Below are 25,247 nucleotides of genomic sequence, written 5' to 3'. Positions count from 1 at the left end.
CCTGGCAAACATAGGTCAATCTCTTACACATTTCTGCACTTTGCCAATCTCACCATTTTATCAGCTGACCTTCACATCTAGTTAGACATCTCATTTTTGAAAATTAAGTGCTTTACATACTAATATTCAGGACAAAAAGAGTTCAGATTTCTCACATAGAGGGAGAAAGAATCTATTTTCCCCATTGGAATTCAAGAGCAAAACAAGTTGATAGACTATAATACTTTATGCTTATTTAGCTGAGACAAAAAAGATGCAATCTGAATTTTCTTTCCTGAACATACACCACTGTCAGTGATCATTAGTACAAATTGAAATTGACCCTCCCAAAAATTAACTCAATGTTTCTCTAGCTCTGTCCTAGTTGTTGGAGGTAGAACAATTCTCACGTATCAGTACAGGTCAAATCAGGCATCACGACTGTTGCTCGCAACAACTAATGCTCTAGACACTAAATGAGATTACCAATTGCAACTCCAGCACAAAGAAAGGATCAATCAGTGTGAATGATCCAGGTGTACCCTGAAGCAGCTTGTGCAGAATGTCATGATTAAGCAGTGCTATGAATCTGCATGAAGTCTGTGGTTACCAGAAGTCACAGGTTGGCAAGAGCAAAGACTGTTAGCAAAAACCTCTTCAAATTTCTACAGTCAAGCTCAGCACTTCTTTCTGAATTCAGCCCTTAGTTTCTTCTTGCTTACCTAGCTTGCATATGAGATGAACTGTGCCATTATTACTGCAGTGGGAAGGGTCCAGGTTCACCAGGAATTTAGGATTTAATCTTGCAACTTCCCCTTGTAAGACATTTGGTATGGTCTGTCTTTCATCCTCTTCATATTTCCGCTTTCGAGGTGAAGCAACTGGGGCCCTATGTAAAATACAGTCCACAGAAGGACTAGATGAAAACGTTATGCCAACATCACGTGTCAAATATTTTACAGCTGTAAAAAGGAAAGGTATAACTCACACCATCCACAAACCCATCTGTTCTTTTAATAGTTTCTATAAATAAGTATTTTTTTCCTTAAATAATGAACATTTAAGACAGACAGCAGGTCAATGATACATACGTGATTGGTGGTCCATGTATTGCAGTCATAGCTGGCATAAAGGTACGGTAAAGGGAATGGTTGAAGACTGGTGAACGGATGTTGGCCAAAACAGCATCCAAAAGTGGCTGACACAAGTACTGCTGTTTGGTGGGTGGCACTGGGGGAGGCGGTGGAGTCGGCTAAAACACAAGATAAGCCCCTTTTTTTTTTTTGTGATGATTAAAAGAAAAGATCTCTCTACTATTGATTCTGCAAAATTTTATAGCAGTAAACTTCCAATGCATGGAATGCAAAGGATTCTCAAGACTGCATAGAGTAATATTAAAAAAAAAAAAAAAAAAGGCAGTCAGCAGCTTTCATTTAGGAAGTCCTGAAATCATTTCCAAAATTCATAGAAATAATTATTCAAGTCTCTGCTCAAAGCACAAGAGTTTTAAAGTTCAGTTAAAAGATACGTACAGGTGACTTACATGAATTAAATGCTTGCACATTTTTTCCTGTTTTCTTACTTTGTCCAACCTTACTTGAAGTCTTAACAGCACAAGCAACAAGAAATGCAAAAAATTATCTTTCCAAATCATAAGACCTTTTGGAATTAATTGCTTATCTCTTGCTAGTGCAAAGCATCACGTACCACAGCCATATCATTTTTAAGCTTCTCCAGAGCAATTTCGCACTTCTGCAGTGTCTTCAGAGGGCACCTGCAGAAGAAGAGAAATTTCATCACCACAAAATGGTCACCTCAGATGAAGTGTTTCTGCTGTCTGAGCCCCACAAGACAGCTTCAGTGCCAACATGGCTGGATGTTAAGTGACAAATTTCAGAAAAAGCTGGGGAATCTGATGTCCAGCCAAAACAAAAAAGAGTTACCGTTTTGAAGGGTCAGTCAGGATATCTAAGAGACTCTTCATTTTACTCAGGTCCTTCTTCCTGTCTGAAATAATATCAGAGACACAAACACTGAGTACAAGAATAGCCTCCATACTTGCAGACAGAAATACAGTGTACAGTTAAAAGTGAAAAAATGACCCAACATTGAAGAAAGGAGTGAGGATCAAAGAACTTCCATTTAATCGTAAGTATATACATTGCATAAGTTCTACATGTCTCAAAAACATCAGAAGTAAAGGAAAACTGACAGGAATTTAAGGATGAGGATTTTACCCACTCTTCACAGTAAAATCTTTTCAGTCATAGGAAAGAAAGAGCAACTAACTTTCACTGTCATTTTTAGTCCCTGGAATAGAACCCATCACGTAAGGCAAGGTACTTGTCCTTTCATCAGAAGAGACAGCTGACAGAGAGAAATGTGTGACGAAATATAGGGAACATCACCTTCATTTTTATCTATTTTATTGATCATCCTCCGGAGGGGCTCAATGTATTTTGATAGCTGTTTGAGTTTCTCCAGATACTGTTGCTCCTCTGACTGGCTAGAACTGGCTGGACTCATGACAGAATTTGGATTTCCTGGCAAGAAAGTAAAGACTGCATGTCACAGGGATGACAAAAGATACTGCAGAACAGCATTTTCACATTTCAGAACCTAGATCTGAAATGTGGCACTCTCAAAGTGTAGCTCATGTCAAATATCCAAATCCACACGCGGATGCCCTCCACAGTTTACGTGCTTGTCCAACTCTCTAATCTTTGTGTAGAAATAATGTGTTCTGTGGACAGAACAGCAATTCCCATGTAATACAATTTTTTTCTGAAAAGGTCCAAAGATTCATATACCCACTTTCTAGGTCCTCATTTTGCCTTCACTCTGGTGCATTAAACACTAAATCAATACACTGAATTTGCTGCAGTTTTCCTTAAGTCGGTGCTTTCCAAACTGCAGAACACACAAACACTGGTATAAGGAGGAAGCCAGTATGTTACTTCCATTCACAGTATCAGAAACTGCTTATTGCATCTGGGAGAGAGAAGAGCACATGTGTCAGAGTACACCTAGGAAGGAGTTATGAAGCAAAGCAGCCTGCCACCTGTGATTAAGTGGGTACGTCCTTTACAATTGCATGCTGTCGCTAAGGGTTCCTTCCTGCATGGAACTAAGGAATCATGATGCCTCTATAAACTTGCTCCATTAAATTAAGTATCATTCTTTTTTTCAAAAGATTGGGGAAAAACCTCATTACGTAGTTCAGTGATGAGAAAAAAGGTTTTAATTGATTTTGATTTGGGATATACATGTTGTTGTGTTATGTGGTGCATGTGACATTCACTACTTGCAATGCTGCTTTCTAGAGCTCTTTAAAAGTTTACGTTGTGCCAAACAATAACAGGTTTCCTGGAAACTGTTACAGTTACCAAAACATACCCCAACTCACAGTCTGCAGTACAGTTCTCAGATCATTTACCTGGAGTGTTTAAAGGACCTGGGGATGGGACACTAAAGTTCTGAGGTGTTCGTGCAGCTGCTGGGCTCTGGGATGGTTGTGGAGATGGACTGGGGAGAAAGCTGCTGGGTGATGGAGCTGGGCCAGAGCTGAAAAATAAGCATAAAATCAAACCTGCCAGGATCTGACAAGGAAGCACGATCAACCTGCAAGCAGATATGCTTTTAGTAAGCATTGCTATGGCACTCTAACTCTGCCAGTAGTCTCAGTGAGGATTTCGTACACAGCTTCTTTATTTAAAATGGGGGTTTTCAGAGTGTATTCGGCACAATGCCACCTGTGCTCTCACTGAAGTTCATGTTAAAATTCATTCACTTCAATTGAAACAGAGCAAAATATATTGAATGCTTCTGAAAACCTCACCCTTAGAGCACTGATAAAGGTCCTCAAAAGTTGCAGTCTCACTCACCTGACATTTGAATTTGGCTGAGAAGTTGGCTGGCCTGGCTGAGGAGATGGCTGCGGCTGTGGTGGTGGAGGCATTGATTGGGGTGTTTGAGCTTGTTGGACAGGAGATGGGGATGACATCATGGTAATATTGTTCTGGCTGACCTGAAATATGGAAAAAGGTAAGATCAGTAACAACAGGATGGGAACCTAACTAAAAGTCTTTACCTATGGAGAGAAGCGTATCCTCAGGCCTACAAGAAATGAACGTGTTAGTTTTCTGTTCTCCCCCATAATGACAGTCCCACCTGTATCAATCTTGAGGCTCTCAGGGCAGTACTTCATAACAACTTTATTAGAAATAACCATTAAAACTGTACATAATTTGAGTAACTGTATAATAATTGTTTTCCATTTCCCAAACCATCATGTTGCAATTAAGATGTCAGAAATGCCATGTGAAAAACCTGTACTTTATTAGAATTAGAATAAAGAAGAGCAGAAAGAAAAGACAGTTCTAACTTGAGAATTAAGAGCCATAAAAACCCCTCCTTATTTTGACATTTTAATTACAATCTTCAAGGGTCTGCCAAACTTGACTGTAGCTTCCCAACTGATTAGGAGGAAGGAAATAAAAAAAAAATTAAATTAAGCCAAATCACCAACATCTTGTTTAAATATTCAACTTTGAAAATCTGGGCAGAGATAGAAACAGTCCAAACCGAATGGCTGGGTGGAAAAAAATAAAGTAGCTTTCTGACTTTTGGATAATGATGAGGTGTGCCTAAAGGAGAAAAAGATGAATAAAAGCATTTCCAGAACAGCACCAAACTCTGTGTAACAACTAAGTTTATTCTGTACAATATAAAGTGCCAGAGCCAGATGATGCTCAAATTAGAGCAACTTCTCACATTTGTTCTAATGGACATTTTTCCCCTTGACCACTTAAACCCAAACAAAAATCCCCGTATCATGGCCAGGAGCGTGATATAGTAATACATATATTAAGTGATCATGTCTGTTTACGGCACATGCAGAGTTCTTATGACCTGAGGCTATAAATAAGTACATACAAAGATAAACCAAATTAGCCTGCAGAGGCCACAGTTTGTGACTCAGTAACCCATGCAACCATTCTGTAAGTCATTGATTAGCATCTTTATGAATTAACAACTGTTCTCCTCAGTCTAAATGATTTTTAAGCAAAGGTCCCAGTAAATCCACAAGTCCCAGACACTTCATGGGCACTGCAGTTTGGTGTCGTCCTTCACTCACTTAAATACCCATCTAAATCATCCAACTGTTTCCAGAGGACAAGAAAATTCAGCACATTAAAAAGTAAATATTGCATGGTCTACTTTTGCCTGTACGTACTAAATATGACTGCAAATGCTTTGCTTGGAATATCACATTACAGCTATGCAAAAGGTCACATTCCACCACAAAAAAAAAAAAAAAAAGGGCCCAAACAATCCCCACCTAGGTGAAAATGTAAAACTACTAAACTTGAAGATACTAGTTTATGACCCATTAAAGCATAGTTTAAAATCAAATGCAGCCTGACATACTACAATTTTCTTTTAAATCTTCAATTAACCCCATTGGCTTCACAATATCGCCTACAAAGATAATATCCAGAACAAGTAGGGCTGAAATGATGTTTTAAATCAGCTATATCTTCATTTTCTCCATAATCAACAAATACTGAGACTGTGCTTACTGTTTTTTATAGGAGGTGGATTCTTTAACAGTATGTGTCTGCTCAACAGTTGGAAAAGCACATCTGAGACTGAAAAGCATAGTCTGCCTGCCACAGAAAACAAGCATCTCACCACTGTGCAGAAGGAAGCTATGGTGAACACTACAAAAAGCACTCCCTGATTTTTTTTTTTACAATTCTATTTAACACTCTGTTAAACAGCAAGTGATTTAGAACTTACCCATATGGATGCTGCAACCATTTTTCATCAAGTCAAACTAAGACTATTTTTGAGTGGTTCATCACTTCCTAAAAATCAGGCCCCCTTTAAGTGTCTCAAGTTGGTTACATAAAATTACTTCTGAAAACTTAAATCCTTGTGTTTTGGGAAGGAACGAGAAAGATTTCATTAGGTATTTTCCAGATTTAAGCTACTGTACCTATTTCAACACCAAGGTCCCTTCACATTAATTTACAAATGTTGCAGAAAAGCAAACAGAAGAACATGCAGCATCTACTGTGCACATAAACATAGAATTAGATTTTTTTTTTTTTACATTACTCCTCCTTTATGTACATGCATAGGCAAACCACTTTCCTTCTTGCAACAAGTTTGCCCTCTGTCAGCTTCATTTCAGAATACAAAGGCTAATGTCTAATATTAAGCAAAATTGTGGCATTTTCAAAAACATGCACTCAGAAATATGCAATTCTGAACTTACTTCCTTACTTTTCATTGAAAGCAGTTAATTTTCTACATAATAATTTCAGGTGTCTTCTAAGATCTAAAGATGCTTTCAGCTTTAGATTTCTACATTGTTTGCAGGATATGGATTAAGATTATAACAATTTAATGAAATTTCAGCTTCTAGGGAATGCTCTTTCCAACTGACTCCCACTAAGAGGCGGCTAAAAAAACAAACAAACAAACAAACAATAAGTCCAAAAGACAAAAAACCTCCCTCTGGAACTTCAACTCCATTAAACTCATTTAGCTCTTCATTCAACTCCACAGTTAAGCCATGATTACTGACCATTTGCATACCCTTCATCTTCAACATATATAATTGTACTGGGTTTGTGTGGCAAGGTTTTGGTAGTGGTGGGGGTTACAGGGGTGGTTTCTGTAAGAAGTTGCTAGAAGCTTCCCCTGTGTCTGATAGAGACCATGCCAGTCGGCTCCAAGACAGACCTGCCCCTGGCCAAGGCCAAGCCCATCAGCGACAGTAGCAGCGCCTCTGTGATAACATATTTAAAAAGTGGGGGGGAAAACACAGCACGCAGCGTTTGCAGCCGGAGGAGTGAGAGTATGTGAAAACAACTCTGCAGACACTAAGGTCAGTCTCAAGCAATGAATAGCACTCAGTAGATAAGGCTAGCGAAAGTTTTTCAGGAGCTCCCGGTACCAAGAGTGTACAATATGCAGAAGCTAATGGCAAGGAAAAGGAGACTGCAAGAAGGAAGTGATGGTTATAAACGAGGAACAGTAGAAACACTTTTAGTCAAAAGGAAAACTCTAGAAAGCATTTACACTACTGTACTTACAGTTTCAATGTTAAGCCAGTAAGCACAGCCTTGCCTTCTCTGTTGCAAACTGGGTTTGAAGTTCACCATTATGCTGCTTTACATGACAAATGGAAACTCTGCAGAGCTTCAAATAAGTTCAGATACAGGTCTCCATATTTCCAGTCAGGCCAGTATCCCTTGCTTTGTTTTAAAATTAACTCAGTTTTACTGTTTTCCTAAATTTTCAGTTTGCTGAAGATTTCTGTGTCAACAAAAAATTGGAAGTTCATACTATTGCAGACTGTAATAAATTTGTAGATGGGACTCGAAGGTTTTGACACTAGAAATACAAGAGAATGATTGGTATCAGCACATTAGTTACCTAACTGCTAAAGCAAAAGCTAAGTATTAGATCAGTTTAATCTTTTAAAATTTCAAGATCAGCAGGTTTCTTCAGCCAATCCAAATATAGTATATGAAACTTCTCCTAGCTGTTCAAAAAGTGCCACTATCATTAATTGTAGGTTCATGTTTGGTAACTATTCAGGCACAAAACCAAAACTTCAGCTAGCAAAATGTCAGTTCTAATTCTCTAGCAATTCAAAAGAAGAGGAGATTGTGGAACATAATGCCATATCAGTTAACACAGTCTTTAGATTGAAAAGACTGTAATAGTAAAAAAAAAAAAACCACAACCCAAACGCACAAACACTCAAACAAAAAAACCCACTGCAGAATCAACTGAACCTTGTGATAAAAAGAGACAGACTGACATTTGTGTCATACGGGGTAAAAATAAATAGCCCCATGGTATTGATATCACATCTGGTGCTTTTGTTGAAAGGGATTCTTCAGTGCAATACCAAGATTCTTTTCTAAAGACAACAGACACTCTGAACTACCTATCATCAAGTCTAAATAACTTTTGATACTGTAGTCAAGGAGATAACAGACTCTTAAATGAGTAATTAATAACCAGATATATGCTAAAGACCTTTACTCCTATTGTGAACAGCTGCAGGGGCTCTGATGACAAGGAAGTTACAACATATCCAACAGACAATACCATTTAAGCATTTTACAAAATTAAGAGGCATAAATGACAATATTTCTCATTTCTAATCCACCTAGAACCTGAACAAAATGTTTTGGCAGACAGCACTAGACATTAGTGCTGATCCAGAGCCGTCAAGTATAAGGCATGTCACACTGGCTTTAAAAACATGCTTCCTACCACTGTTAAACCATGACTCACTCACTCATCCTACCACCTGCTTCGGAGCCATTTTCACTCCAAATCATAGTTCATAAAGAAATTTCCTTTCTTCTTCTGCCTTCTCTAGTTGTTCAGTCTTCTAAATAATTTTCACAATCCTTGGCATGCTACTGAGATACTCCTTGATGACCAATTCACTTGGTGTCAGAAATCAAAGCTCCTCAATAACCACAGACATGACAGTACTACAAGATCAGCCTATGGCACTGAATGCTTAAACTAGAGGTCTTTTGTTATGACTCAAATATTAAATATAAGCCAATGTAATACTTAAATATGTATTGGAAGTTGTCAAACCTCATCATCAAGCCACACATGGGAGATGATTGTCTCGGTATATATAAACTGCTACAGCCAATAAAGCTCAAAGTAAATTCTCCTTTGACTCAACAGCTATGCCTGGGTTTTATTTCAGTTAACATATAAACAATGACCTAGACTGAAATGACCCTCCATCTTAAACCAGAAACAACAAATGTGTTTGCCTAGGTCTGAAGAATCTTTCTGGTCACTGGATCTACCTTAGCAAGCTCCTGAGAAGAAAAGGCTGTGCCTACTAAACTTGATGCAGAAGTACTAGGAAGCGGAGTTTCAGACATTCCACAGCCCCACGACAAGCTTGCAAAGAAAACAAAAATGCAAAGAGTGAAGAAACTTTTATTAAGCTAAAACTGCACCTGGTATTAAATTTGAAGATTAGCATCTAGAAGAACATGACATGAGGTTCATGAATAACAGAAAAATGCATTTGAACGCTACTCCACCATCATCATATGATACACATTTAAACCAACACCAATCACATAGGCCTCAGCAAACTTCTGCAAAGCAGTGCCTCATTTTGTGACCTACTGACAAGAATTCAGTTCTATTTCATTCTAGTTCTCCCCATTCCTGCTCCCCCAAAATAACACATTTTGCTTACAAAACATGACTTTGAGGTCTTTAGCAGATCTGGACCTGCACCAGGCAGATGTAGTACTCTGACCTCACACATCTTCCAGCAACAGCTGGATAGGTACTGCCTGCCTGCCTACACAGGTTCTTCTCTGAGGCAGGCACAAGTGGAATCCTTCTGGCAGTTCCTCCTACACAACCATGAAAGAACGGCTCCATTTTTCTTGGTCCCTGATACCATGCCAAGAAGCTACTCAAACTGAAATGAGTCAAGTTTAGTATTAACGAAAGAAGCACTTGTACAGAGCACAAACACGTGGTAAGGTCCCAGCCACCACTCAGCCAGTACACTGCAGTACTAACTTGCAACACTCTCAAAGGCACACTCATGGATTATGGACAAAGACTAAACAGAAACCACAAAGTTGTAATTTGAGACTTCAGTCAGTTATGGACATGGAAATCTTAAAATAAAAATGTATGCCGTTTTAAAAATGCTTTATTTGACGTCCCAAGCTCCCAGAAAACCTATTATTTAAAATAAAAAAGGATCCATAAAAAACCTGAACAGCCCAGTACCCTGAGTAACACCAGCAAGTTAGTTGTTTGATGAAAAAGTGAACTTCCTCTTGCTTGAAAGCAAGTGCTATACAATCACGTATTGAATGCTTTGCACAATTCCTGACACAATGTGCTTTGACTCAGTAAATACCTGTGGCATTTGCTGTCCGCCCAAAGGAATGGAGCTTGGCGGTGTAGCAGACACAGCGGTGGTAGGCGGGAACCGTGGTCTTATTTGCATCCCACCTCGGGCCATAGGTGCGGTGATCATCTTTGAGGACAGAGGGACAACAGACAAAAGTAATCGCAAAACAAGAAATGCAGTGCACTGGCAGGATGAGAAGCACATGCAACCTCCAGGAATTAGGGGGAGGGGGAGCATGAGGGGAAGGTTAGTGAGCTTTTCTCTAAAGATTAACCTAACATGCTAGCTTATAAATCAAACTCCTTTTTTATACCCTTTCTATCCATTTTTAGAAAGCATCTAATGAATTCTAGGTATCTTGAGAGAGCTGTTCATGGGTCAAGGGTTGACCATGCTATCATCTGCATGAAGGGCTTTTCCTAAATTTTGCCTGACATCTTGAACTTCTAGAATTCTTGGAAATAAGTACTCTAAGATTGTTGCCAAGAATGCTCCATATAAGAAGCTACATAATGCCATAAGTTTCTGATGTGCTTTCCCCCTTGCTGTGAACTCAAAAGATTTAGCAGTATTTGCACATGCCACCACATCTTCATTATAAAAGAATTTGGCAGACAGTTCAACAGCAACTGTCAGTAGGAATGCTTCACAGTGAGCAAAATTTCAGACCAACCTAACCTATGACAGTATAATAATGCCAAAGACAACAAAAAGGACTTCTGTGTTTGAAAAAGTTATTTCTTTCCTTTTATAACCTGCAAAATAAGTCAAATATATCCTTGTAATTTCCATCATTTATACAAATACTCATTCTTGGATTACTAAGCTGTGCTAAAATACTCTGTTACAAGTCTACAATCTGCCTCAAGCTTATTCATGTACTATTTGACTCTCCAGATGTATAGACTGAGCACCCTAAAGTACAATCATTCAGGACAAATGATGAAGGTTAGCATTAGAATGGGTATGAATTTTAAAATAGTATTAGGACTATGCTACTCTGTAGTGTCTAGGAGTGCCTTTCAGAACCAGTCTGCATGAGCCACACAGATTTAATCATATATATCTGCATAGCCCTCTGTTACTTAAAATTTGATATTGCACCATATATGCTGAGAATTTACAGCAAATACAGCATATTTTTGAGGCAGTATCCAGGTAACTTTGGGAGATTCACTTATCAGTAAAAGAACTTCTGTTTGGTACTTCAAAGATCTAGAGTAAAGCTCTGGGCTACTTTTTTTTCTCCTGCATACATATTACCAATGAACCTACACAAGCCCAAACTAACCTACAAGTTAGTTAAAGTCTCCTTTCAGTAAATGGTTTGGGGCATTCTTGCTTAGTGTTTTATGTAAATGGACTGAAGCAGCCAGCAACATGTCTGTAGAAAGTCAGAGAATGCATGTGCTTACAATTGTTAAAAATCAAAAAAATTAAATACAACATAGCAAGACTGAAAAAGGAAAGCAATAACTGATAAAGAAAACAGTGTCAAATTCAGCACAACTGTTAGTTCACAACATCAGTGCAATGCAGTCCCTTTCCATCCAGGCAAAGAGGGATGGTCAGAGACAGGATTTCAAAAGGGAAACAAATGAGAGTGCTTCAGACATCACACACACATGCACATTTACACACACAGCATGCAACAGCCACCACAAGCAAACACAACCACCCAGCACTGCCACAAAGCACGTGTGGATGCTACAAAGTGCAGTGAAGAGCTACAGTATCAACATGAGAGCTGGTGAAGCAACACAACCCTACCAAAAAGAAACCAAAAAAGGGAAATTGCTAGGAAAAAAAGTAACATATCCTTCCAGGCACAATCACCCCATCTTAGACCCTCGTGAATGCACATGGATCTCTGGAGCATGTGAAATCCCAGGGATGTTATGGTGACCCATATGTCCCATCTTGGTCCTGTTTCTCATGCCACACCACCACAGTGTGAAGATTTAGATTACTTCCTCCGAGGTCAAGGAAATTAGAAGCATATTCACAGTTTAAGTGTCTGGCAAACCACCTGACACCAGCATGACAACTCTGATTCAAAGGCTTTCAGCTGTTTGTTGTATTGTGGTTGGTCAAATATGGATGCACACACACACAACCTTGTTTTCAATTTTTCATATTTTTTGCTTTTTGAAACGTGTGCTTTGGAAAGCAAGTGTGTATATAAAATGACACCAATTCCAGTCTCTTAAAAAATGTAAACTATTTTCCCATTCTCCACCTGATTTACATGTATGAAACCTGTGACCCTTTGATAAAGGATTCAGGAAAGGGGGTTCCAAAGATTGCATCCGTTTTAAGCAAAGCAATATATCCATGAAGGAGTTTTTCTTGTCAGTCTAAGAACAGAAGACAACAAGAAGTGTTCAAGTATTTTTGACAAAGATTTAAACTGAAGGCAAATCCTCCTCCACAAGTGAAATTGATTTATCTTGATTTATAGAATCGAGAATTTCACTCACAAAAAACAGAGAGCAAGCAGAGGAAGAGTGTCCCTCCACTGTAAGATACAAAACCTATTATATGATAAAAATTAACTGGAATGAAACAATTAGAATCCTGAACCTGTGATTTTCTTTCATTCAAAATCCAAAGATTCAGAATTCTGTAAATATGCAGCTTCTGGTGAGCATATGTAAGTATTGTGCCACTGTCACTCCACTAAAGGCAGCTCTGATTTTTCAAAGAGCAACTGCCAATCTGCATTTTGAGCACCTGAAGGAGTTGCACCAGAACAGTGATTTAAACTTTATTAATACTTAACTCCAGTTGATTACAGATTTTCTCTCAGTGATGCAAACTCTTGTGTAGCACTTAGTGGTCACTAGGACACTACTTACTTTATTTAGTGGCTTCACCTGAGAGTTACGTGCTCACAAGGACTAGACACCCAAGCAAGGTAACATTGACCTGCATGGTGTCTTTATGACTGCAGAGAAGAACTTAAAAAAAAAAAAATCACATGGATCCATGTTTAAACCTGGGATTGCTTTTACTTTTATGTAGGAAGGATGAACAGAAACTTTATGGAAAAGGAAAAACGCAGCCATATCAACCAAAATTCCCAGTTTGAAAGCCACTACAGACTAAGTTTAAATGTAACAAGCAAAGATTAGGATAGAGTTTGTTTATAACAAAAGCTTCCCTGAACCAAATGAAGAAATCAAGGCAGATTTATTAAAAATGTTGGTGCTAGTGAAAAGTGTACTAAACACAAAGCAAAATCTACTCTTAAAAGAAACTTCTTATAAATTAAAGAAAATCCATACACACTCTCAACACCGAAGCTGCATTGTAATACTGTACACAGCCACAATCTTAAAACTATTATATACAGATAACATTTACAGGAGCACAATAAACCCATTTAATTATTGGACTTCACAGGTTAAGTGAATTTTAGTCTACTCATATTGCAATGGCATCACCATAAATGGAGTAAAGCCTGTATGTGGAATTTTCTAAACTCCATCCGTGACAGATAATGAGCAGTCCTTGAGTTTACTACACACCTGAATAAAGCTGCAATACAAGACCCGCTGTCAACCATCTTATCACCTGAAATTTTTCAAATGCACCGTGCTGTTAAGCCACTGGCATATAAATTCACTAAATGGGGCAAGAATTAAGCTGACCCTACATGAGCAAAATCCATCTGCTTCGGAGTTGAAAAGAGCACCATTAAGTTAGTAGAAAGAAAAAAAGTCAGAGTGTCCCTCCAGTCAGCCTAAGTCCCTGCAGCTCCCACCTGGAAATTATTTAAGAAACAAACAGAAGCTTTAATTCACATTTCAACTGTAGAAAGAGAATTCTGCATTGCTGCCAGTACTGTACCAACTGTACTTACCACCGCTCAGCTTTTACATCCTGTGTTATGCTGACACAAGCAAAAGGACCAATACAGAAATGGAACTTAGCCACCAACAAGGATGTGGGCCACATGAGAGTTATGATGGTACAAGACACTGTTCCTGATACAAGTCTGGGAGATGTATGTTGAAGAAACAATTTTTATCACAGTCCATGTAAAAAGCTTCCAAATGTCTTATTGAATCTATAATATTACTTGTGTGCTGAAAGGGAAAATGGTGCATGCAGACATGGAATGTCTGCATATACGAAACGTACTCTGACATCAATCCTTGTCAGCCAAGGATTTCACCTGTCTGCCTCAGTCTCTTCATCTACAAAGTGGTGATAATTGTACTTACCCACATCTGTAAAATGCCTCAATATGTAACAGCACACAGGTAAGCCACAAAAGACTATTTCACATTCTTGTGGAAAATGGGATGAGAGGTTCAGCTCAAGCCATTCCCAATTTTTTTCCCCCATGTCTCCTTCATACCAGACCCACATCAAGGAACAATCACTGGGGCTACAAGTGTATTGCAGGATAAGAAAACTTTGTTAGACAGTAAGCTTTCACCCAGCACTTTTTTTTTTTTTAATGTAACTCTGCACTTGTGACACATGCCATTTTTTCTTCACAATTCACAACTGGAACAAGAGTAATATAGATCTACCGCCCATTTCACTCAGAAAAAGAATGAAAGATGAAAGGAACAAGAGGGGAGTGCAGAGAGATTTCATTGTCTATATCATTTTTTTATGGTAGATACATGGAGATGGAAGGTAAATCATGTGTGAGTAAAGACAGCAGGCAAAGATTCACAGTACAGAAATCAGTTAACACAACAAAGGAGTCACCTAAGAAAGTTTAACTAAAGAAGAGGTGATACCCTCCAAGTACCAACAGTCAGACTTGTAGTGTGACCACAGTAGGCCATCTTACGGATGTGCATTCCAGTGTCAGTATAGGCAACAATCTTACCTACTTGGGACAGAGAGCATGCACAGAGAGGCTGTCAACGAAATCCTGCCTCTGACTCCAGGCAAAGGAGAGACAGCATAAAAGCCCATATCCTCTTTGTAAAGGCAATGACCAATGTCAGACCCCTCATCAGAAAGCCAGAAACCCCTCTCCATGCTCATCTGTATCATGCACTTGCTACAGACAGGCCTATAACTACTGATAGTGGCTCCTGGGCCCTTACCTGCCCTGAAGCTCCCATCTGAGCAGCTTGGGCCTGAGCTGCTTGCACTGCTGCTGCTGCCTGCTGCTGCTGGACCAGCTGAGCTCTTACCTTGAGTATGAAAAGAAAGAATGAAGTAAGCATACTTAACTGATTACGATGTGACGCTTCTGTTTCAACTATATTGACTATATTCATAAAAAGGGTGCGGAGACAAGATCAGCCTCACATACATAGTCTTCCTAGAGTTTTGAGCTTGCTTTATGAAAAGAAGTTCCCATGTTTCTAACCTTTAGAACAGCCTTCCCATAGACTGTGCACCCAAGATTTGATTTCTTCTTGCAACTTCTTTCTGTACTATCAGGTCTTCCTATGACAATACTAGATTCTTCAATTTACTGGCAAACATAGTTAACCACGTATGTGTTGATTTCCCTCAAGCACACTTAAGCACCAAGCAATGACCAGTATTTCAAATGTTTACACATTCATACATTCATTACGACTGTCAGTGTGACGTACCTGACACCGAACTACTCCTAGCTTACCTGTTAGGAGCACAAAGTGGATGTATCAATTTGCCCATGTGGGGTCAATAATTTCTCAAGTGTGGCTGACACTTCACTCCTCCCAGCAAGGCCCAAAGAAAAGCAGGCCTTGGGATTATGTCTGAGCTTTTGCTCAATAGCACATATGGAGCGCAGAAAAAAAAAAGACTGTAATGCAACAGTTCAAAAAGCTGCACCATTAAGAGGATGGCCCAGCAAGAGGTTCAACAGAGTAAAACTATTGTCTTGTCCTCATTCTTTTCAAGGCAGGAATTACTGGTATCTTAAACTTTGACAAACATGGCAGCAAAAGCAAAGCCAGCATGCTAGAGAGCCAACAGTGGCCCCAGCCACATGCACTAGGCACTTCAAAGCACTTGCTCATGTTTTAGAGCACCAAACATCATGGAGGTGATTTTCTTCAACCAGACTTTGTTTCTTTTTCTTTTTTTTACTTGCCCATTCAAGAATAAGACAATAAATTATCTTAAAATATTAGCTTCATAAATTGTTTTCACAGATTTCCATAAGTCCTACTTTTTGACACAAAAACTGTTCTCTACTGGGAGGCCCAGACAAACGTTTAAAAACTCCGTACTCATAACATGCTAACTACAGACCTCTTAATAAGCTATGGGTTTTTTGTACTTCATTATTAGTCAAAGAATTTATTTTTTTATTTCTCCAGAGGATCATAATGAACCAACAATCAGCTGGTCACTAGCCCTTACCTGCATTGCTTTTAACTGCTGGGGTGTAAGAGTAACAGGCATAACCTGACTAGGAATTTGTCCTGAGATTGCCTGTGGCTGAGATACCATGGGCTGGGGTTGAGGCTGGGATTGTGGTGGAAGCTGAGATTGCTGTGCCTGAGCAACCTGTTGTTGTTGCTGTTGCTGCTGTTGCTGCTGCTGCTGTTGTTGCTGCATCTGTTGCATCTGCTGTTGCATTACTTGAGGTGGCTGCTGCTGTATCTGTTGTTGTGGTATTTGTTGCTGTTGCTGCTGCTGCTGTTGCTGCTGCTGTTGAGCTTGCATAGCCTGTGCTGCCTGCAGCTGCTGCATTTGGGCAATTCGCTGTAGTTGCTGCTGCTGCTGTTGCTGCTGCATCTGAAAACAGGAAAAACCAAGATGCTAAAGCTTCCAGCAACGTGATAGCAGCCTTATTTTTATAGCATAAACAAAGAGAAAACAGAATCCTAATACATCAGGCTGAGGTTTCAAGCCCAGAGGGAAACACAACCTTTTTAACTACTCACTTGTCATGTATCTCAATTCTACATACCACATATCCCGTGGTTTCAATATGACAAGCTTATCTTGCTACTAAAACAGTTTTCAAAAGCAAAGATGAAATCCATCAGCTTCTGTGGTACAAATGGGCTCAGAAGCACTTCTTCAAATGTAAACAGCCTGCATTGGCACCACTATTTACCAGAAACTGCACAAGAGCATGACAGCTCAAGTTTCCTCTTCTGCTTTTGTGCCTAAGGATGATACATACATGTGATGTGCTCAGCACCCATTTTTTAAAGTGGCAATGTGTAATACACACAATCATAAAACAGCCACTATTTCTAGAGTAATACAAGTGCTTTAATTCTTTCACACATCCCTGTTCTTGTCAGAATGAAAGACTATCCTGATGTTTATAAAGGGAAAGAGACAAAGGCTTAAATTCTCTACTGGTATAACAGAAGAAAGCAACAAAGCAACTGTTAAGCCTTTCCTCTAGGATGCAATGTATCCTTGCCAATTAACTTGCAACTTCTAAACTGAAGTCCTGCCCCAAAGTGGAAATGTGTTAGTAATAGGCAGAGCTGATATTCAGTACCTCCATGCAAGCCAAGCCTCCCTGGACAAGTAACTGAACACAGATCACCTCAATTGCCATTGTAATTGTCATCACCTGCTGTTGGTTTTGCTGTTGCTGCATCTGCAGTTTCAGCATGTGCTGTTGCTGCTGCTGGACGGCTTGCAACTGCTGTTGCTGCTGCTGCTGGGCTGCTGCAGCTGCTGCTGCCTGCTGCTGCTGGACCTGAAACTGTTGTTGCATGGCTGACTGCTGGGCCTGGAATTGTTGCTGCTGCAAAGCCACCTGCTGCTGCTGGAATTGCTGCTGCTGCTGCTGTTGCTGCTGAGCTATCTGCTGAAGCTGAAGTTGAGCTAAGAAGAAGGTAGACTTACTTAAAACAAACAGTGTGAGAGACAGTTACCCAGTATAACTCATCATAGTTGAGGATAATCCCTAATGAAAATTAACATTCTTTGTTAGCAGCGTATACTTTTGCTTCCTCAAACGGATGAGGCACATTAACAGCAGAATTAATGACACTTCCTACTACCAGCCTCTAATTCTCACTGCCTATATTGAGTCAGCAACCTAGGTAAAGAATGTAAAAACGTGCAGGAGGAAATATGCACAGAGGTCAGCATCAGGAAGAACCATACCCATAGAACATATAGGTGAGCTCTACAAAAACAAAAGTTCTGAAGTTGACAACTTGTAGGACAAAAGAAGCATTTGTTCATACAACAGCTAGACTGTTCCTCACTATATTATGGAAGACATTTATCCCATTAGATAGCAGTATTTGAAACCAATTCTTCCTGCAGTTCACTTGGCCGATTTAGCCAGAAGTATGAAATCTCTTCAGCACCCTTTCCTTATGGAAAAGAGTTATGCACTGAAAAGCTGATCTAACAATTTCAATGGTTGAAGCAAACTGAACACTTACTCTGCTGAGTAGCTGTAGAGACACCAGGCATACCGTGAGGGGCCATTCCTGAGGTTCCAGGAGGCTGCTGCTGCCCTGGGAGACTCATCTGTTGTCCCATTGGACCAAGGCCACTCATCCCACTCATTGGTGCTCCTTGAGCTCGGGAAGCCATGCCCATTCCAGGTGCCCCTGCTGGGGGACCCCCAGTTAGATTCTGCAGGGCATTCATCGGATCTACAAGGAAAATAGTTACCAATATGCAGACAGCCATGCAATTGCCTCCCCAAAGTCCACTCTGCTCTCCATCATCCACTCTGATCTGTCAGCTTCAGACCATGACTAGATCCAATAGCCTGAAAAATCTAACATTCACTGCTTTGCCTGTGAGACCACCAGAGGCTTCTGGCATGTCATTGCCTCTCTGTAAATAGTGTGGAGATTATTTGAAGTGCTTCAGATTTGCATAGTTCCAAATAGATTCCAAATACATTAGAGAAAAGGAACTTATTAGCCACCTCTGAATTTATATGCAAGTCAAAACAGGCTGCCAACAAAACCCCATGAGGATATACAGCTTGTAACCTCAGAAACCACGAAGAGAATCCCACTGTGGATCCAGTTAGCCTCTTCCTCCTGAGGTCAACACAGAGCAGCAGTGCTCAGACCAGAGAAGTACTTTGTTATACAGTGCCCCTTGTAACATTACATTTATTACACAGTGGGTAAATTCAGTGCCTTTCAAGACAATTGTCATAATCTGAATCCTGGGCACACAGAAAAGCAAAATCAAAGAGGAAATGGTAATTCAAGGGGGCCAAAACACAACATGGGGTGCAGAAGCAATATTAATCAGGTACAGAACACAACACCCCCCTCTTTCTTAAGAATACTTATAAAATAATTTTCAACTGTCTAGGCTGGATGTTAATCAATGGCAGACACTGCATATTTAGCATACAGAGTGATAAAAATAGAGGATCATACCATGTTCCTAACAGATGCTGCTGTAAGAATTAGCAGAGAGGCAGAAGTCATGATCAGATCTAACCTCAGTCAAACAGCAGAATGGGTAAGCCCCACAAACACATTTGCCTCTGATGCAACACACTGAGGAACTCAAAGATGGTAACAGGAAGAAACCTGGACTGCTCAGCAGGAGATTATTTTCAATCGCTCAGTTCTTTCAAGAATCTTAGTGTTGTGAGCTAACAAAAGTACAAACAAGGAAACAAACAAGTCTCCTGCATTACATCCAAAGCACTGCCCAAGCCTGTCACCCACATCACTGAACAACTCTAAGACTATCATGCCACCTTTCCTTTCATCCAGCAGCTAGGGAACCCACAGCTGCCTTATTCTTAGTACACCACAGCCCTGATTTCTAAGCTGTTCTATTTAGAAATGGGGGGAGGAGAGGAAGAAAAAAAAAAAAAAAAGGAGCTCTTACCACTGACTGAGGCTTGAGATTTCTTATTGTCTGCAAAGGAAGAACAATTAATTGCCTTTGTTACTCTTGTCACACATAAATTTGGCCTTTCAGATATACTCACTACAAGAAATATATTCATATAATAATTTTAAAAAAAAATTTAAACCATTGTCTACTGTAGTTCTAACAAAATACATTAACCTAAGCCAATTTGGTAACCAGAATGCTACATAAACAATGGAAAGAAAGCAAAAATACAGGAAAAATTAGAAATGTGGAAAAATTACTAAGTTTAAGTAATTTCTCAAAGACTTTTCAATTATAAATGGATGTGTAAAAGAAACAGTATTTAGGAATTAAGCATGTATATCACAGGAAAATTTTTAAAGCAACTTGTGAAGAGTCACAGGCAGAACCACACATACCAACACTAAAAAATTACTTTTTTTGGGACGATGGGACAAGCAATCCCATTACGGGGGGGGCGGGGGGGGGGGGGGCGGGCACGGGGAGAGAAACCCAACAACCAAAACCAAACAATTACTTACGAATATCTCGAAAATGGATAATAAGTCTGGCCACAAGAGAAAGATATTCCTCCTGCAGGTGCAAAATGAGTATTTTAGCATAGGAAAAAACCAGAGTAATCATGACTTTCTGGTTCTTCAGTACTCTTCCTCAATACAACAGATTTTACTTTACAAGGACTGTGGGCTTTTCAGAGCAGTTCACTTGCAAGGAACATTAACATATTTGTACTAATATGTCATTTACTAATAGATGGTTGATGGTACAAGGCAGCAAATAAACCACAAAATTCACTGGAAAGAACATCCGTGACAGTCGCACTAATAGCATCACAATATGAGAACATAATTATAAACCAATACATCTGTTTTCCACTTCTTACCCACTCTAATTCCTTTTTCTTAAGGATTGAACCTGCTTACTTGGTATACTGACTGACTTTAGTCCTCAGACTATGTCACACTTACACTACACGAACTTTTTTTAAGCTAAGTTAGTATTACAAATACAAGTAAGTTAACAACTTTAAAGACTAACATATAATAGAAGCGTCAGAAGTGAAAAGACAAAATATTCTTTGCAGCATTTTATTACTGTGTTTCATAATGTGTAAGAGAAGCTGCACAGGGCTGAGATAGCCTTCCTGCCCATGAAACTACCAACTCACCAGTGAGGATGCCATCAGGAGGCATAAATTTGTAACACCAGCATTATAAAATTTTCACCAAGGCAAGTTCTATCTCAAACATGGCTTGTTTGGAGACAGCAACAGTATCCAATTTCTCATAACACAGCTCCAAGAAGGAAGTTTACATTTTGTTAGAGTCTAGAATCGTACATGATAACCAGACTTCCACAGAGGCCACAGCGCTTCCCTTTGTCTTGCTCTTGACACAGCCTTTTCATCGATAGCTTAGTCTCTCCTGACCACCAAACTGGTCATAAGGAATGGTGCTACACTGTAGATAAAGGAAATTCTATGCAGTTCACTACAGGCAAGTCTTTGGATAAGAGTTAAGTACAGTTCCATATATGCATTAAGTGCTGCAGCATCGGAAAAGCTGTCTTAGACTGAAGTCCAGTTTGATGCATATATTAGATGTAAAACACCTCACCTCCCATCACAGTAAAAGCAGCACATACAAATAAAAAATTTTGCATAACTATGTACTCTAAGCAGAGACAGTTAACTAAGTGCATTGGGTTTGCTATTTCTGCAGGTTGCTCCAAACTTCTTTTGACATCCCAGTAACTTCTGGAAATAAATAGAGATGCTTTACCCTTGTTTTGGCCTTCATAAACACATGACTCTCCATATCTTTGCTGGATTTATTATGAGCAACACCAGCCTTCCTCATAGCGTCATCACTGAAAAAAAGAGGAAAAAACAAGGCTGGGTATTAATTGAGCACATCAGAAAATACTTTCTGTAGTTAGGAAGGTCTGTAAAACAGCTGTTTACCCCTCTCTCATTTATAGATTTAAAAACAAACACCACATACATTACTTAAAATTGACACCCTTTAAAATCTCTTCAAATAACGGAGAGAGGAAAAAGCCAACTAATTTCTAAAATACAACACAAATATTCTTTGCAGAAATTCAAGAACAACTGCTAAGCCAATCATTATTTTACCACATAATAAATTATTTTGACAAAATACCAGGACCTGTTCATTTGAGGAAAGCTGAATGACAGGTTTAATGTAATCCATGCTTGGTGAACAATGGGCTTGAGCCTGCCTAGCATCAGACCTTTTCAAAAGAATTCTCTAAACATAAGGTAGAAGAATAATAAAAAAAAAAAAAAAGATTGCCTAAAGGCATAGAGGTTTGACCAATGAGTGATAATAACAAGCAGGAGCATTGATCAGGGACAGACAAGAGCAGAGGTGCAGCGATGTACGGGGCAGGGAGGGAGACAATCAACATGAAAGCAGCAGGTGAAGCAATAAGATGAAGAGAAGTCCCTGTTGACAGAAAGTTGAGGGGAAGAAAAATAACAGGTTTGGTAATAAAAAGCTTTCAGCTGTCTTACGGTTCTTTCCCATTTACCAGCCAGAATCACAAGGATTTGCTGTCCCTTCTCCATCACACCTCTAGTAAGTTGGATCTAGACCTGCCCTCTGGATGGGTTATTGAGCATGCAAGATGAAAAGAAACCAAACCATACATTGCTAAGGACACAGGTGGCAAAGAAGGGGCATTCTCACTACACCAAAAAATAGCACACAATTCAACTGTGAAACATGCAACAAGATAAAGACGTCCTAAAGTGAGGAGTTCAGTCAGGTGAACAGCTCTACTCAAATCCTTCGGGCATTCTCATTCTTGGAAACATTTTACTTCAATGCAAAACCTATTCTGTTTTAAAGCAGCCTAAAAGCTGCACCCTAAATTCCACAAACAAGTTACTAGGAAATACTTTCACCTTGTAATTAACATCTCAGCAACTTATTTCTCAGTAACTGTTGCATGAGCAGCTACCCTACACTAAATGCGTGTCAGGGTAGTGATCCCTGAAAGTTTTAGCAAGTCTGAAGGGAGACTACTGTTCTCTTGCTTGCATGAGCAGTAAGCTGGTTCAGCCTCCTGAATTAACTCAATAACAGTGTCACAGAAGTGAGAAGAGAAGATGCTATAGCCTTAAAATGCAGGACCTTAGGCTGCCACAACTCACACCCTTACCTTGCAAACTAGTAGCCTGCTAGCATATAGCTAACCTGTTGTAGCCTACAAAGTAGAAGACAGTAGAACATAGCTACCTGCTGTAAGGCGCTCTCATGGTAACTTGTTCGTGTGGTCTGGCACACACCAAAAAAAATGCTGTTTATACATGAACGTTACTTAAACTGAAGCAGAATCTGAGCATAATGCAGAATAACCATTCCTCCATGTGCAAACAAGCCTTAAGGTAAGCTGCTCATAAAGGAGCCTCGTCGCCGAGGAAAAAGCTATAGCCAATTCTTTATTGACACCTCTTTTTTTAATGCTTTCCCTTTCAGAAAGGCCGTCTCTAAATCCACACTACTTTCTGAATCTTCCTTAACTTCTCAGTCGCATAGTACAATGACAATGCCTCTCAAAATGAGAGCACCAAGAACTGAGCAGGCAGAAAAACGTGAAAAAGATTATGCAGAGGCAAATAAAGGAAGTAACTTGTAGGTAGTACTAAGTGGCTATGATACAGACAGCAACCAATGTGCTATCAGGAACTTGGAAAAAAATCCACAGCAAAGATGTTATCTACCTTTATATGTACCTACCATTTCCTTTTGATGTTATGGAACATGAAAGACATTTTATAATGACTACATCTGCATTACCAATAATGCCACCCCAACTGCCATTATCTGTTAGCATTGCAATAAAGGTTTAGACTAGGATAAAGGAAAAAAACACACAACTTGTTCTTTGTTTACATATTCATCTTCAATCAACATAAAAATATTTACATTACAAGACTGGGAAAGTCACTAAAAAAAGCCATAGCTTTAGCATAGAGTTAAGGATACCAAATAATGTATTATATCCTTGCAGAACACCAAGCTCAACAAAACTCTGAAAACTAGATGGTGCCAGCCAATTCAACCTTCATCTGCCTCATAAGCACTTACTAAACACATTGTAAGATGTACACTAGAACTCTGCCTTTTTCATTTCATCCAGAACACTCCAAGTTGCAGTTTCACAAGATGAAGCATTCAACACCACCACCAGCTTCAGGAATTCCCCCTCCATTCCCAAGAAGCTTGTTTCCAGCCCAACAACATGCGAACTCTCACTCAGGCCAGCTGGTCTAGTTGAAAAATCTTGCAAAACACGTTCTTCAAAACTATACCAGCTCCCCTACCCAGTTCACACCATGACTGCATGAATCAGTTGTTCCAATGAAACAAAAGGGCCAACACCACATTAAGCCAAGTAACATGATCGAACATAAATTTCATCAACAGCAGTCCTCGCTGCAGGAATATCCACATAACAACACAGAGCAGCAGAAAACCCAAAAACAGGAATCACCCATATTATTCACATTTGCTTGACAGAGCACGTAAGGGCCTGAAGGGCTTCAGGCCCCAGAACACAGCCTTCAGCTACAGAAGGGAAAGCAAAGGATCATCCAGCCACCCTAAGGCCTTGTTCTGGCATCACCTTTCTTTCCAATTCTGCAGTGATGAAAAAAACCACCCTCTTCTCACTACACACAGAATCACCCCTTCATAGCTTCACAAGCATATCCTCCAGCAGAATTGATACCTCCAGCAGAGGTGACTAGGTAAGAAGCCACCCCATCCAAGTTATGCCAGTACAGCTGTCTGTGTGGCTGTGCCATCAGCAGCACTGAACAACCAAGGTTAAAAAGAATCACTTTTCCAGAGTTATTTTTAACTTTGAGAAATTTCCCTATCATGTTCACCGCATGGCAACCCAAACACTTGCAATGAAGAGGTATTGCAGAGGCAGTAGCTTCTTCAGTTCACAGTTGTGTCAGAATAAGCATTTGTAAAACTAATCCCTCACTTTCTAAAGTCCCAGGAAGGGAGAAACATCTGCCACTTTGGCCTTTTTTTTGCCTGAATTCTCAGCAGACAACCTAGGCTGGAATATAAAATTAAGGCTGCTTTATGAACTAGTTTTGTGAAGTGTTTCATAGGGAGTAGCAATGCAGATCATCTTCCTCTTCTCCCCACTTCCCCCCCCCCCAAAAAAACTTTAGCTGATCCACTCATCTCCTCCCTGCTTGTTTCTCAGTCTCCACCTCTACCTCCTTTCACATGCTTTCCATGTTCCCATCCTTATTTCTATTCACACATACTCTTTCTTCTCATCTAGCTGAACCATTAGCTAAACGCTATTCAATCTTAACTGAGAACATACATATCAAAACTTCAAGCAAAAAAAGGAGCACAAAATTAATGGACCATCACACAAGTTACATCCCTTTTCTACACTCAATCCAATTCCTTTTTAACATAGACTAGAAGTAGCTTGGGGCAGGAACTGTGCACAACTGCGTTCCGTTCACACAACCCTTTTCAGA

At 39.6% G+C, this 25,247-nt stretch overlaps 1 protein-coding gene across 1 annotated transcript in view; it reads right to left on the bottom strand.

Moving 5' to 3' along the window:
- Window positions 1-25,247, bottom strand: part of MED15 (mediator complex subunit 15) — a gene marked incomplete at its 5' end in the record, with an annotated part of 28,102 nt that overhangs the window by 610 nt on the left and 2,245 nt on the right. The window contains 15 exons of the mRNA XM_082007592.1: window positions 702-868; window positions 1,071-1,231; window positions 1,687-1,753; window positions 1,923-1,986; window positions 2,388-2,522; window positions 3,416-3,543; window positions 3,864-4,006; window positions 9,932-10,051; window positions 15,001-15,090; window positions 16,259-16,636; window positions 17,436-17,692; window positions 18,265-18,480; window positions 19,694-19,723; window positions 20,224-20,275; window positions 21,484-21,571. Coding sequence (XP_081863718.1) covers window positions 702-868; window positions 1,071-1,231; window positions 1,687-1,753; window positions 1,923-1,986; window positions 2,388-2,522; window positions 3,416-3,543; window positions 3,864-4,006; window positions 9,932-10,051; window positions 15,001-15,090; window positions 16,259-16,636; window positions 17,436-17,692; window positions 18,265-18,480; window positions 19,694-19,723; window positions 20,224-20,275; window positions 21,484-21,571 — 2,096 coding nt within the window. The remainder of the gene's footprint in view (window positions 1-701; window positions 869-1,070; window positions 1,232-1,686; window positions 1,754-1,922; window positions 1,987-2,387; window positions 2,523-3,415; window positions 3,544-3,863; window positions 4,007-9,931; window positions 10,052-15,000; window positions 15,091-16,258; window positions 16,637-17,435; window positions 17,693-18,264; window positions 18,481-19,693; window positions 19,724-20,223; window positions 20,276-21,483; window positions 21,572-25,247) is intronic.

Source organism: Phaethon aethereus, assembly GCF_964289735.1.
Source record: "Phaethon aethereus genome assembly, chromosome: 17".
Classification (NCBI taxonomy): Eukaryota; Metazoa; Chordata; class Aves; order Phaethontiformes; family Phaethontidae; genus Phaethon; species Phaethon aethereus.
The sequence above is the reverse complement of the archived record's forward strand: the minus strand, read 5'-3'. Positions and strand labels throughout refer to the sequence as shown.